We start from the raw sequence: 16088 nt of genomic DNA, 5'->3' as shown, positions 1-16088 counted from the left end.
CGAACCCCTAGGGTTCGATCGAACCCAGGTTAAGAACCACTGGCCTAGAACTATATAAGATCAACAGGACCCTAAGAGCCTTCATCAGGAACTCAATGGGGATGTGGCGGACAACACTAGAAGCCAACTTCAAGCCCATAGCACAAGTCACCATCAAGTGCGGGATCTACCAAAGAGATGCTCTGTCCCCACTGCTGTTCTGCATAGGCCTGAACCCCCTCAGTGAGATAATTGACAAGACTGGCTATGGATACTGACTACGGAATGGAGCAGCTGTCAGCCACCTCCTGTACATGGATGACATCAAGCTGTATGCCAAGAGGGAACGAGACATTGACTCACTAATCCACACCACCAGGATACACAGCAATGATATCGGAATTTCGTTCGGGCTGGAGAAGTGTAGTTGGATGGTAACAAAGAGAGGGAAGGTAGTCAGAACTGAGGGGATCAAACTACCAGAAGGCAACATAGCAGACATAGAGCACAGCTACAAGTACCTGGGGATCCCACAGGCAAATGGGAATCATGAAGAGGTTGTTAGAAAAGCTGCAACCACCAAGTACCTGCAGAGGGTCAGGCAAGTCCTGAGGAGTCAGCTGAACGGTAAGAACAAGATCCCGGCTATCAACACTTACGCCCTGCCCGTGATCAGGTACCCAGCTGGGATAATAAGCTGGCCAAAGGAGGAGATAGAAGCCACTGACATCAAGACAAGAAAGCTCCTGACCATGCATGGAGGGTTTCACCCCAAGTCCAGCACCCTGAGGCTGTACGCTAAGTGGAAGGAAGGAGGCCGGGGACTGGTGAGTGTCAGCACCACAGTCCAGGATGAGACAAAAAACATCCACGAATACATCACGAAGATGGCCCCAACCGACCGCGTGCTCAGTGAATACTTCAGGCAGCAGACACCCAAGAATGAGGTGGAAGAGGAGGCACCATCATGGGAGGACAGGCCCCTACACGGTCTATACCACCGGCAGAGAGCAGAGGTGGCTGATATCCAGAAATCCTACCAGTGACTGGACAAAGCTGGAGTGACAGGAACAAGCTCTGAGCTCAATTCAATTCAATTCAATTTTATTTATATAGCGCCAAATCACAACAAATGTCGCCTCAAGGCGCTTCATAGATACAGAGAAAAGCCCAACAATCATATGACCCCCTATGAGCAAGCACTTTGGCGACAGTGGGAAGGAAAAACTCCCTTTTAACAGGAAGAAACCTCCGGCAGAACCAGGCTCAGGGAGGGGCGGCCATCTGCTGCGACCGGTTGGGGTGAGAGAAGGAAGACAGGATAAAAGACATGCTGTGGAAGAGAGACAGAGATTAATAACAGATACGATTCAATACAGAGAGGTCTGTTAATACATAGTGAGTGAGAAAGGTGACTGGAAAGGAAAAACTCAATGCATCATGGGAATCCCCCGGCAGCCTACATCTATTGCAGCATAACTAAGGGAGGATTCAGGGTCACCTGGTCCAGCCCTAACTATATGCTTTAGCAAAAAGGAAAGTTTTAAGCCTAATCTTAAAAGTAGAGATAGATCCATAGAGGCTGGGGTCTATCACACCAGACAAGACCCCAGGTGCAGGCTGTGTAAAGATGCCCCTGAGACAATCCAGCACATAACAGCAGCGTGTAAGATGCTAGCAGGCAGGGCATACATGGAACGCCATAACCAAGTGGCCGGCATAGTGTACAGAAACATCTGTGCCAAATATGGCCTTGAAGTTCCGAGGTCAAAATGGGAGACGCCCCAAAGGGTGGTGGAGAATGACGAGCTATGATCCTGTGGGATTTCCAGATACAGACAGACAAAATGGTGGTCGCTAACCAACCGGAAATAGTGGTGGTAGACAAACAGAAGAAGACGGCCGTAGTGATTGATGTAGCGGTTCTGAATGACAGCAATATCAGGAAGAAGGAACACGAGAAGCTCGAGAAATACCAAAGGCTCAGAGAAGAGCTCAAGAACATGTAGAGGGTGAAGGTAACGGTGGTCCCAGTGGTAATCGGAGCACTAGGTGCAGTGACTCCCAAACTAGGCAAGTGGCTCCAGCAGATCCCAGGAACAACATCTGAGATCTCTGTCCAGAAGAGCGCAGTCCTGGGAACAGCTAAGATACTGTGCAGCACCCTCAAGCTCCCAGGCCTCTGGTAGAGGACCCAAGCTTAAAGGACAGACTGTGGGGATTTTATATATATATGTATATATATATATATATATATATATATATATATATATATATATATATATATATATATAGTTGTTTCCTTATATTGCAAGTGTGCATCAGTCCTGAATTCTTCAAAGGTCTTAGAATTGTTCTCATCGGCTTTGGCATGATAACACTTTCAAGTCAAACTGCTGCTGATTGCAAGCTATTGTAAGGCAATTTCCAGGCTATAATATTTATATAAAAATACTAAACCTGTGTCAAAATAACTTTGGTAGTACAAAGCAAAGAGCACCCATATAACATACATTTCATGCAAATTAGATCATCTAACAGGGCTGTATCTCCCTCCTGCCTCTCTAGGGGTTCTTTTTTTTTTGTTGTATGTATAGACACCCTCCCATCAACTGTAATCGGTTTGGGCAGGGTGGTGTGTGATTTATAGCTCTCTCTGCCTCCACCACACCTGTGACTTCCTGTAGCCAGAGGCTTCACCAGCTTTCATAACAGCCATCTGCAGAAGGACACTTGTCTTTATTCTTCAGTCACGCTGCAGTGCGAACGTGGAGCATTCAAGTTCAAAATGAACAAAGGTCTTAAAGTGCTCACGCCACCATCTTCCTTTTCCACCCTTCTTTTAATACATTTGTTTTGTATCCAATTACACTAAATTGGAGTTCTCCATCACCTTGCAGATGTTCCTCAGCAGTGTCTGATTGTTCATTTATTTGGTATTTATATGCATTTTCCCCTGTGGCACGCCATAAAAACAAAAAAAGTAAAAATCCTGGAAACACCCTTTCTACAAAGCTCTTGTGTGCATGAAATGCAATGAAGTATGAAAGACGAGGAGGGTGTGGTTATGCTGGTGCCCACTGTGGACATCAAAAAAGATGTCTCCTATACTGAGAACTGCATAATGAATAAATACTGCGGATAACATAGGTCAGAGACTTTTCCTGAATCAGACACCATCCTACAACATACTAATACTCATTTTTAATATTTATATGAAGATTAAAGGCACTCATTTCGGTGGATGTGGATAAAATCAGCAATGATTTTAACTCTACCTTTTCTCTAAAACATAAATGACTGGTACTATAAGTGCTAATTTGGTCTCTGTTCATTTGAAAGGTATATATTCTAGAAAATACTCTGGGTTGACTACCAATGCAACAACACGTGCATGATTTAACAAGGTAATAAACTAACCAAAAGATAATAAACAACTAATATCTATAAAATGTGTAAACCTTCAGTGAATCTTTCTGCAAATGTAACTTTAATAAGTCACGCTCAGCTTAAAAATATCTCAATACAAATATCTAGCTGAGATTACATCACCAGCAGGATTTGAGAAGAACATGTTCCTTATTTGTTTGACCTGACACGCTCTCACCTGTCATTCGTCCTGCTTGTTATGGAAAACAAACACCTCAGACAGCACGGCTGCAGGCTGCTTTACATCCACCTTACTTTCTATTGATAGCTTCACGTTTCTTTTTCTTTGTTTTAGATAGATAGATAGATAGATAGATAGATAGATAGATAGATAGATAGATAGATAGATAGATAGATAGATAGATAGATAGATAGATAGATAGATAGATAGATAGATAGATAGATAGATAGATAGATAGATAGATAGATAGATAGATAATTTTAATAGGTGCATGCTAGCTGCAACAAGTTTCCATCTGTTAGGTTAGCAGGTTTACTTTGTTATTAGAAAGTGCTCCTGAAGATGTGGGGAACATGTTGTATTGTAAATGAAAATCACAGTCAAGTGTAATGAGTTATTCTTGATGCTAGAAGTGCTCTCTTGCTCTTGCTTTCAGTTCTGTGTCTCATTGAGATGTGGCACACCTTCACATTCCCACATGATGTTTACATACAGATTACACACACACACTGAACTGTATATGGTCAATGAGAACACAAACGTTACGGTACCGTGTAGCTACATAAGAAGTGCCTTCAGGTGCAAATCCTATTTGGACTTAAAATGCATACATCAACATGTAGACTCGCAGATGTGGCTTGGCTAAATCAGGATGCCTGAAAATCATCTGTGAAAAAGCTGTTTTCAAGCAATCTCAGTGGATTTCAGAGTGATTTAAGCCTGAGCTTAGGCGTGGGCCTCTGCAGGGCTTTGATGCTTTTGCTCTGAAGTGATTCCAGTGTTCATATTTCCTCTGTGTTAGCAGTCATGGCCCTTAAAAGAAGGCTGTTTCGATCTCCAGCGTTTGGCAGTCCAAGGCAGGGCTTCTCTTGAGACTTCTTCACAGTTTGTTCTTATGTTGACTCTTAGAAGCTTCAGACTGATGCTTCACAGTGACACATGATGCCTTGTTAAAGGAAATGTTATTTCACATATTCCAGGCTACTATGCGGCTTTCTGGACGACGATGCTTACCTTTTGAATCATATAGGAATATGGGTTTAAAAAAGAAAGAAAGAAAGAAACAAACAAACAAAATCATGTGTTGAAATGGTTTACATAATTCCACTCTATTGGATTCCCAACAAATGTATTATATAAAATCTAAATACAGAGAGAGAGAGAGAAATGCTTTGGATAAAGATTATACTCAAATCAACCCACAACAGCATAAACAAGACCACACCAAGTGTCACGTCTGTCAGCTAACAACAGGAAAATGAGGCTACAGTTCACACAGAATAGCAGTATGAGAATTTGGTGTAAACATCCCAAAAGTATGGATCCATCCACCCATATTAAGCAGTTCAGGCCAGTAGCGGTGTAATGATGTGGAGGATATTTTCTTGGCAAACTTTGAAACCCTGAATTTCACATTCTTCAAATGCCACAGCCCACCTGAGTATTGTTGTTGACCATGTTTATTCCTTTATGTGTATTCAATATCAGATGGCCACTTCCAGAAGGATAAAACACCATGTCACAAAGCTCAAATCACTTCAAACTGGTTTCTTTATTGACTATGAGTTCACTTCACTCAAATGACCTCCAAAGTCACCAGATCTCAGTCCAATAAAGCAAATTTGGGATGTTATGCTATGGCAGACTTGTATCACTGATATGCCGCTAACAGATCTGCAGCAACTGTGTGATCCAGTCACACCAGTGTGGAACAAAACCTCTGAGGGAGCTTGTTGTATCTATGTAACGAAGCATTACAGCAGATCTGAGCAACTCTGAGCACACAGATGTTAATGACAATCAGCCCGATGTGTAGAAGTTGAATGTTTACTACACTTGAGACATTTACCAAAACTTCACAATGATGCTGGAGAAATAGTGATAAAAGGCGGCACCATCGTCTTTGGGGACCATTCAAATCTGTACAAAAGTTTCAGGCAACTCGTTTAACAGTTCATAAAACATTTTTTGTAATGACATTTTTTTCTCGTGTGACATTTAGCCATTTTACACACAGCTAGCTGCTTTTGGGTTTGATCAAATCATGTAAAACAGCCAATTTGTGAAAACTACTTTGTGCTCTGGGGCATTTTTCATAATTATCTGACATTTAGGCACTTCATTTAAAAACAATGGTTTGCTTTCTACACCAATGAAAAAAAGCTGCAACCATGAAATTTTACTAAATGGTAAACCTTGGAACTCTTCTTCCACACTTCCTACCGCATTAGCAGAGCTTTAAACGTTTTCGCAGACAGATTTTAAGACGGAATGAGCGCTTCGTGCTAATTGACTGTTTTTTCATTCAGCAATTTTCTTTTTTCCCTCCCTGTCCTATTACAAGGACATGCCCTCCACGGAGAATAGTACGATCCATGCAGTATCGAGTAGAAGAAAAAAAATGCTTCCGCTCTACATCCACATATTGGCCTATCTACTAAAGACAATATTTGGTTAATCCTTGCTGAAGATGATGTACCTGGCCTTTCCTATTAGTGTTCAGATTTTAAAAAACGCAGCACAAACACCATCTCAGGGACAAATAATTGCTGCCTCCTGGCTACAATCAAAGTTATAAGAGTACATGTAAGTGGCCATCAGTTTTAGTTTTGCTTGTCTGGAGGCTAGGATTCGCCTCTCCTGCCCCTCTAACACCACATATGGGATAAAACCCAGTCTGGACCTAGAGTAGCCTCAGGAAAGGAAGGAGGCGGTGCTTGGCAGCTCACAGCTGATCCTCACAGATACTCAGGCTTCACTGGTTGCACCTAATGACCGCCGTCTATTCTGGGATTAACAGGCAGTACTGTGACGGGATAGAAAGGCGTCTCAAAGTGTCAATAAGTGAGAAAATCCAATAATAACTATAAAAGCAGCAGCCGACACCAATGGGAGGCCATGATGCAACACCGCTAATAGAACAGAGAGGAGTGGGAGTCCAGCTGAGAGGAGCATGACTTAAGGGCTTCATGCATTGCTGTCAAGAACACAGAAAACTCAAAGTCCTTTCATGTCTGAAACTACTTCAATCATAAGAAATACTTCATGTATGGATCTATAATAGAACATATATGCACAGTTCCTCCTAGAGTGAACCCTTTATGTTGTTGCTGCACCTTCATTTTTTCTACTCCACGTGAATTATTCCATTATTAAGACCTTTATATCTCCACATTTATAAAAAACATACCAAAACAATTTATTAAGTCAGTTCCAATCCCCATCACACACACACACACACACACACACACACACACACACACTTTACAGCTATTGAGATCTTAAATTGACATAAAAATGAAATAAATAAGCACAGTAAGCACAGAATGTACTTTTGGGGAAAATCGTGTGTCTTTTATTTCCATTTCAAAGTCTTCTTTAGCACCAAGTGACCAAATGCAAAATGTAGTGGTGTATTTAATCTACTTGACGGCTAAAGGCAGGCTGTTAGAGGAAACTGAAAGATGTTTATCCTTTGAGGAGCGTCACAGCACTGAAAACAGATTCTAAGAGGAGGTAAAACTTCATTTTTGTTAGTATGAGAAGTCAACACATTCAGCTTATTGGATCCTCTGGATAGTGATAAACATGGGCTTTCAGTAGTGGTTACCTTTCAGAACACAAGTTGGGTTTTGATCTTTGAAGTGAAAAAGGTACGTTTTACACACTGAATCAGAAATAAGTCTAGAATCTTTCTAATGCGTCACCTGCAAACGTTTCAAAGCACTCTCATATTCAGAATACACCAGAACAAAACAAGTGCTCTGAAAATTTATCAGCCCAGCAATTCCTGAATACTGGCCTTTGTGGCTCATTTCAAATCACGACATTCTCTGAGCAGGGAAATGAATAACAAAACTATCCGTTTTACTTGGTGCATGTTGTCAGGTTCAGGGCATTCTTCTTTGTAACTTGAAGCTCCACCATGAAACAGTTCAAGTCCTTCAAGTATGCTCCTGTGATGTTTCACAGCAAAATAAATGACTTGATGGTATCTGAGCCTTTAAAGTCTTTGATTTTATTTTCACACAATACCATTACAAATATGTTTCAAGGTCATATACTCTGCATCACAAACAATGATTTTCTTCACGCTGACGAAAACTCTGCATCATTAAAAATCAGTTGGGGGGGCTTGAAAGGTTTAGGTCTGCATGTGAGAAACACCAACTGCTGTTACACTGTAACAAAGTCTGAATGTCTGAAATCAAGGTACAGATCTCAGGTTCTTAATACTTACGACAACATAAAACACTGATCATTACTCACTTACTGGTTTTTACTGTGATTTCAGACCATAATGTGTACTCCACCCTGGAAAACAAGATGGACGGATAATAAAAACTCCGGATTCACCCCAGTTCAGGAGCCACGGCTGGCTACATTAGCAATCCCCCATCTCTCGATGTGGGCTCTGCTTAGGAGTCGACTCATCTGCTCTGCCTGTGATCAGCTCCAACTGCCTCGGACACACTGCTGAAACCCTGATCTCTGTGGAAGCAGACACAGCAGCGTAGGTTATAAGTATTTGTCCTGAGAAGCAAAAAGACCGGAATAAACTGATGGAAGCCTGTGCTCCAAATTTGTATCCTGTAATAACTTATTTGACAAGATTTTAGGCACAGCTGTTTCATGCCTTGCTGAGGTGTGCCAACAAAGGTACTGATTAAACTGAGGAGTGATACAGTCTGGTTAAATGGTTGCTGTATGTATGTACGAAAGTTCTTCTGACAATGCAATGAAAGGGAAGTTTTTGGGGGCTGGTGATTGCTGCTGTCTCAGACTTTAAACAATCATATATAAATAAGGATCCTTCGACCTAGCAGCTAAATATCGGTATATCACATCAGCCTGGCTGACCGATAGTAGAGTAGTTAGTGGGCAAAAAAAATGTCATCTACTGGCTGCTGTATGTCTGTTATCATGTTAACACACATTTACACTGGCTTTAAAAAAGGGGGGATGAAGAGGTTTTAAAACACACAGGGAGGCGAGAACGATAAAGTATCGCCAAAGTCTTATTTCAACATGGATATTGGCTAAAGAGTTTAAACCTTCAGCAAAACTTATAGTATGAATACAATCTTTATTGGTGTTAATACAGAAGTAATACACAAGTTTGTGTTTCTTCATACTACAACCATTCCTGGAGCTTTAACATCTTCAGATTTTTTTCTTCTATGTTCACCTTCAAACTAAGTGAAGTTATACTTGAAGCCTCTATTCTGTTTCTACAAGCTTGCATATCAGCCCAGAAAATCATAATTCTTGTGTCCCTACACTAAAACTAAAATTTATAAACAGTAGGAACAACATCCAATAGTTCTAAGAAAAATGTGTCCTAAACAAGAACAACTCTTAAAATAAACTATTAAAAACACCAGAAAAAGTCTTAAACCTTTCACTTGAGAACTCGGCTTTAATGGTTATTTTCATACTCACTTAAGAAGCTGTTCCAGTTCTCGCTTTATCTTTATCACTACAGGTGGACCCTGATAGGTCAAAGCAGTGTAGAGCTGAACCAATGATGCACCAGCACGGATCTTATCCATCGCATCCTGCCCACTAGCAACACCGCCAATCCCAATAATTGGTATTTTACCTACAATAATAACAACATACAGGACATTTACTTCATATGCACAGTCGATACTGAGGGAGATGGAGATGGACATAACGCCGTACCTTTGGTGAGGTTGTACATCTCTCTGACAGTTGTAGTAGAGAGGTCTCTGAGAGGTTCTCCACTCAGCCCTCCAACCTCAGACTTATTTGGGTCCTGAAGTGTCTCTGGCCTTGACACAGTGGTGTTAGACACCATTAAACCATCCACTCCCAGCTGGAAACACAGAGCATAAGCGGAGATAGAAAGTAGGTGTCACAGGTGGCGGCACCTACAGCAGCAGAACTGATGTATGTATGCGAGTGACCTCTGATGTGAAATACTCGGTGACAAAGAAAGAGACAAAGTGTGATTCGCTTTCTGTTCCGTCCTCAATGTCACATCTACTAAAGTGCAACTCCTCACCGCTCCAATGAGCACAAAAACCTACTGAAGTAGTGACAAGGTTACCCGAGCACAGAGGAGGAAGGGAGCCATGTGAAGCTTTACGCAGGGTTAAGGCTGTTTTTTGGGGGGTTTTTTTTAGATAAAGCATGTTTTACTTTAGACATAACAATGATTCCCACCTCAGTGACGACATCAGCAATGTCTTGTTTGTCTTGGGCAGTCAGGTCTGGAGCAATCTTCACCAGGACGGGAGGTTTACGCTGTTCCTGCAGGGCGTCACGTTCCTTCTGCACCTGAGCAGATAGTACAAGTGTCAGGTGATGAGGTAGAGAGACTGGAGACTAGTTAGAAAGATGGTTTACTGTGGCATAAGATCTAAAGCCTTGGAAATAGGAAGGGCTAAAAATACAGCCTATGGTTCAAGAACTGATGTACAGAAAAGAGACTTTGGAGCTACAGATTTTATTACATTGAATACCTAACATATACCCATCAAATCCACTTGAATGCCTTTCTGATTGTTTTCAGTCAACCTAATGGGGAGTTTATAAAAATGCCTCTTTTAAAATTCCATTATTACCCATCACTACCCAATCTGAACCAGTGAAGCCAATGAGTACTCAAATATGGTGCTGATGGGGCATGAAGCTTTTATCACAGATGTCGCAGTTCTGTGACATTCATTAACCCTGTCCTTGACTTATTTTCCCCTTTTGCTGCAAGGGAAAACAACATTTGCTTCTCACTGGAGGGGTGGGGGGGAGGAGGGTGGTGGTGGGTGTGGGGGGGGGGGAAATACTACAGCTGGGGAAGTTGTAGAAGTTAAAGCAAAACCAACACCAAAAACCAATACTATCAATTATACAAATATCAGCTAAACAAATCACTGTTGAAACCCTTTTTCGGTACACAAAGGCAAAATCAGCACATGGCTACAGGTCAGATTCAAAGCATTGTGTTCAAGTTACAAAAAACTACAAACTATTATGTTAAAAGAGCAGCACATATGACCTAGTGGCATCTAGCAGTGAGGTTGTGGATTATAACTTCCGCCTTGAATAGCATCCTCATCGTCACTTTTCAAGAGTGTAGTCTACAGGTTAGTAAAGATAGACAGGTTATGTTGAAGAATAGAGGTGATCATACCAAATTATCAACTTCAGGCTTGTTAGAACTGCTTCTTAGAAATGTTATTGTCTTATAAACTGTATTACATGGCATGCCTCCATTAATCACTACACCAAGATGCCAGTGAGGATTTGTTTGTGCTTCTCAGTGTTTGCAATTAAATGATCATTTCTGTAGTCCTACTGTGTGCAGAAGCTGGCGAAGCTCAGCCTTGCCCTGTAGATCCCGGAGACCTGGTGTATTAGGGCTGCTAACGTTGACCACCAGGTAGTCGGCCAGCGGGCCCAGCACTTTCACGCCCTCCAGATAATCTGCCCCCGCATCCTGTGACAGCTTGTTCTTCCCCAGGTTGATGCCGAGGGGAAGGCCAGCTATAAACAAATATGCACACACACACAAACAGGAAAGTTCAGAAAACACAGACACAGGTTGCATCATCAGGCACATGACTCAACTGGGGCACATGCTGCTGACGTGCTAAATGAGATTTAAGTAAGTATGCAGGCGTGATTAAAATACAAGATGAGGAAAGGTCAAGATCATTAAAAATATATTTAACCTTATACATAATTTAATGCTGACATCCCACATCACAAGCCACCAAAAAAAACAAAAGTATGTAAGATCTAAATGAAAGTGAACTATGTAATCTCTGGTGCCACATTTACAGTACTTCAGAGAATACAAAGAGAATCTGCTAACCTTTACTTCGACCTTGCTGTGTTTCTTCTCTGGCCTTCAGCCTCGTGTGTACTTCTGCCAAACCACAGCTGTTGAATCCATATCTACACACAGAGGGGGTAAAAAAAAAAACCTGTTAAAACACTGGCTTAAACTCTATGCGCGTACCAACAGACAAACTGAAGCTTAAAATCATGTCTGTCCACACACACACCCTGTTTAGTAAAGAATGTAATTAACTGACCAAATGTCACATACAGTCAAAACACTATAGTTTGGTTATGGCACGTAATTTTGTACAAGACACGATAATGTGACAGTCAAGCTGACCTTTGACATTTCAACATCATATTAAACATCTTTGTGAAATCATGAGTGCATGAAATCTCTACCTATGTAAGAAAAACCTATAATCATCTCAGAAACATGTAATTTAATGCAAAAAAAAATCCAGTGATGAATTACTAATGCTTGTTTGTTGTATATGCTCAGACCTGCAAACATCCAGTGCAAGTATCAGTATAACTAATATCTGGCTTACTTTTTGACATCATTCTACCTTTCTAGTATTTTCTACAAGCAAACATCCTCTGCTTCTGGATTAGGCTGGCAAATGCACTAAAGGATATGAGCAGCAGATGTGGCAAAAGTAAAGACGTTCTTCACTTAATTCATTCAGTGAATTAATGTAAGTATCCTCATTGTAAATGCAATTTAATCTCTGCTATGTAACCTAAATGTGAGCATGAGCACCACTGTGGCCCTGTCCAACACAGAGCTTTAATTCACCAAATTACTGCAAAACACATCAAATACAGATCCAATATGTGATTAAAATTACACATAAGCTGTAAGTTGTCAGAAAAATAAATACTCAAGTACAGTACAGGTACCTGAAAATTCTACTTAAGTATTTGCACTTTGTTACTTCCCACCTGTGATGTCAGTGTGATGTGTTTTTACATAAGAGTTCGACAGGTTACCTACAAGCCAGTGATATTATTTATATTGGCGCTGAGTGTCCTATACTTGCTGCTGTATGACAGGTGTCACTACACAGACAAAACCTCAGCATCAGCACTAATGTAAGTCAAAAAAGCAGAGAAAAGATTTTCTCTTTCCTAGCTGTTGCATCATTGCCCTCTGAATAATTTGGGAAACTCACTGACATGACGGTAAAAAGCAACATGAGCATTAACTCGTGTCTTCAACATGGCTGTGGCGAGGTAAACGACTGGCCAAAAACAGCATCAAAAATACAACACCTGTTGTCGTCATCATTGTCGTAGGCCCACGCCAAAAGTGACGTCACACACCAACACTGATGCTGCGGTTTTGGACGATTGACGACACCTACCATTCAGGAGAATACTGCCCACAACCTCAGTGGCAGTGTTGTCTGTGTTTAAACAGTTGCAAATGATCTCTCATATCGCTCATGAACGACATGTTGTCATTTTGAACAACAAAGGACATTTCTGTCACAAGATAAAAGCTGCGATCAGTGTTCGGCAAAAAGATTTAATATATTCTTTATTTTTCTGGCAGAAAAGTCTCACTGAGATTTAAAATCTCTTTTTCAAGAGCAATCCAGCCAAAACGGCATCAGGAATGACAACAAATAGAACTTAACAGTTCTACAAAGATATTCATCCATCTGTTTTCTTCCACCTATCCAAATCCGCATTGTTGGGGGACTGGTGCCAATCCAAATTCCCATAGAGCAAAAGGCGGGGTGTACCCTGGACAGACTGGTAGTCTGTCAGAAGCCTAACACAAAGAGACAGACTACCATTTGCACTTATGGGCGATTTAGAATAACCATCGTGCCACCATGCTGGCCTTAACAATATTTTAAGGAGTGAAGTGATTAAATGCAGAGCAATGAGAAAATGTGAAAATTGTAAAACTCCTTCATAAATCCTGTCGATTACAGACTATTTACTACTAAAGATAAGGTTATTAGACATAAAACACACACACACAGAACCATGAGCAATCACTTTTTACTTTCAGCTAAGTATGTCAACCTAAAGACATGAAACAGGCCTTTTAAAGCACCAACTGTGGTGCAGCACCTCCAACCTCACCTGTTGATTATTGCATTATCTGCAGTGAGGCGAAACACACGTGGCTTCGGGTTCCCCTCCTGAGGTTTGGGAGTAACTGTCCCCACCTCAACAAAGCCAAAGCCCAGTTTGTACAAGCCATCAATGGCTTCTCCGTGCTTGTCGAAGCCGGCCGCAATCCCAATCGGGTTTTTGAACTTTAACCCAAGGACGTTGACTTCCTGCAGACAAACAGAACAAACCCTTAGAGACGTCCAGAAGCGCATGCAACCCACTGAGGAGACAGCACTGTGACATGCTTACCAATGACGCAGGGTCCTGGTAACGGTTCAGAGGTACCAGACCCAAACCTATCATCTTCACTGCCAGCACATGGGCTGTCTCAGGCCCCACAATCCTCTGCAGCAGGGGCATCAGCTGGTTGGCATAGAAACGCTCATCTCCAGTCACAGTGAGGTAGGAAGCAAACAGGAGGCTACCTGAGCTGATGACCTTCACGGCTTCTTTTAACTTTTTCTGTTGAACAGAGGGTGATAAACATCATGTGACCAGACGGCTAAGAGTTCAATAGACTACTCACTCTGTTTACAATGACACAATCTGGGGTTGAATAAACAGACACAATACAGTATGTGTGGTATCAAACACATACCTCACTCATGTGTGTTTTAATACGAAAATGCATTTCAAATGGACAAAAAATAAAGTATTATTAGTAAAAAAAAAAAAAAATTAGTTTTACTTTTTGGTCTACGAGGCAGGTTTGGTCCCTGTCAGTAGTAGATGCAAGATACGCATTAAAAAACTTCAACAGCAGACTTTGTTTAGCTTTCTTATAGTAAATGCAAATAAACCCAATAACAACTCATTCATTGCATGCCTGTGTTTGCGCAGTAAAACGAGAAGAGAGGATCTGGAGTGTTTTACAGTAATATTACTTTCAGGCAGAGAAAACGAGCTAGCAAACAGTAGCACAAGTATCGCTGCGACGCTGAAACCCTGCCAGACAAACTCTGTTGTCCACGGTCTCTGACGTTACCTTCAATCCCGCCATAGACGCAGTTTTGCCTTCGCAATAAAGGGCATTGAATGTATTTCCTAACATGTTACACAAACCCACGCGGTGTTAGCTTCCGGCACATCATCTCGCGATATTTCAATCGTGGGCGGGCGGACAGTGACATTCTCAGATACCACGGGTGATTAAAGTTGACATGCATTACATGCGTATGTGTGTATTAGATTTAATCAAGTTTTTTTTTTTGTAATTATTTTTTTAATAGCTACTATTTTTATTCAGTCTAGTGTCAGTTGGTTTCCAGAGTGGATTTTGTCATTTCAGTTTAGTTTTTATTGTTGTGAAAAAGTTTAGTATTATTTTTTTAATCTTATTTAATTTTTATGCTTTATTATTGTATGGAGAGCATATGTTGGGGACAAGATTTAGGAAAAGCAGTACAATAAAAACACAGAACTTCTGTTGTACACAAAGTCTTAATAAACATGTCCATCAAAGCCTTATTAGGTGTACTGTAATAAAATTGTTACCAGACTAACAAGAAATAAGACTCAAGATATTTACTCATTTTAATTTAATTTAATTTAATTTTAGTTTTCCAAATTCACCAAACTCTTTCGATTTTATATTTTTTTTTCAAAAGTCTAATTTTTATTTTTATTTAATTAAGTAATTTTTTAGTTTTGTAGTTTAGTATTAGTTAACTATAATGCCTTAGACAGGGAATAGGCAGAGAATTTAAGAATAGAGACCTGATTAAGTATTAACCTCTTAACGCCTATAGTGTATCATATTTGATACATACAGTTTTTGTCAGACTTCTACACCATCAGTGTGATTTTTTTTTCCACTGAAAAAAACACTAAATAAATTGCACAAAGTCCTCAGGAACTTCTACAGATGTACACTGTTCAGGAAAGCATGTGGTAAAAAAAAACTGCACAGTACATCACTTTACAGTAGCAGGGTTGTTAAGACAATACACACCCACAACACAGCCTGTTCACACATTTGCCCTCAGGTAAACTGTACAGAAGGCTGAAATGAATGATTAATGATTAATTAATGATGATTGGGGGCAGGGATAGCTCAGTAGGAAGAGTGGTGGCCCCATGATCAGAAGGTCGGGGGTTCGATTCCCCTGAACAGCTACCCTGAGGTACCCCTGAGCAAGGTACTGTCCCTACACACTGCTCCCCGGGCGCCCAATGGCTGCCCACTGCTTCACTGAGTGAATGGGTTAAATGCAGAGAGGAATTTCCCCACGGGGATCAATAAAGTACTCTCTCTTTCTTTCTTTCTTTCTTTCTTAAAAGACTCTCAAATAGCTTCTACCCACAGGCCATCAGGCTCCTGAATATGTCAGCACAACCCTCTCCCACCCCATCACTACTGTTCACTGTTACTGTAACTATTATATTCTGCTGTTGCACTAACTGGGACAGATATATTTCCAGACTAGCTCAAGGCATTTCTTTAAACTCATTTAATTTTTTTTGCATATTTATTACTTGTGCTTTCCTTTGTAAATTTCTTGCATCTTCATTGTTATTTTATTATCAATCAATCAATCTTTATTGGCAGACTTCATGT

General features: G+C 40.8%; 1 protein-coding gene and 1 pseudogene across 1 annotated transcript; one reads left to right on the top strand and one right to left on the bottom strand.

Moving 5' to 3' along the window:
• The first annotated feature begins 263 nt into the window (after positions 1-263).
• Positions 264-2900, top strand: LOC148106403 (uncharacterized; annotated as a pseudogene).
• Positions 2901-6945: 4045 nt separating this feature from the next.
• On the bottom strand, positions 6946-14596 carry dhodh (dihydroorotate dehydrogenase). Its single transcript, XM_006780278.3, has 9 exons — positions 14517-14596; positions 13781-13993; positions 13499-13698; positions 11430-11512; positions 10911-11098; positions 9779-9892; positions 9275-9428; positions 9032-9191; positions 6946-8080 (listed from the first exon to the last, which is right to left on the bottom strand). The coding sequence occupies exons 1-9, from the start codon at positions 14580-14582 to the stop codon at positions 8020-8022; spliced, it is 1239 nt and encodes a 412-aa protein (XP_006780341.1). The 5' UTR covers positions 14583-14596; the 3' UTR covers positions 6946-8019.
• Between the last annotated feature and the right edge of the window lie 1492 nt (positions 14597-16088).

This window comes from Neolamprologus brichardi, chromosome 1 (assembly GCF_056152115.1).
Source record: "Neolamprologus brichardi isolate AB-2024 chromosome 1, ASM5615211v1, whole genome shotgun sequence".
NCBI lineage: Eukaryota > Metazoa > Chordata > Actinopteri > Cichliformes > Cichlidae > Neolamprologus > Neolamprologus brichardi.
This window is presented reverse-complemented; position numbering and strand designations above follow the sequence as displayed.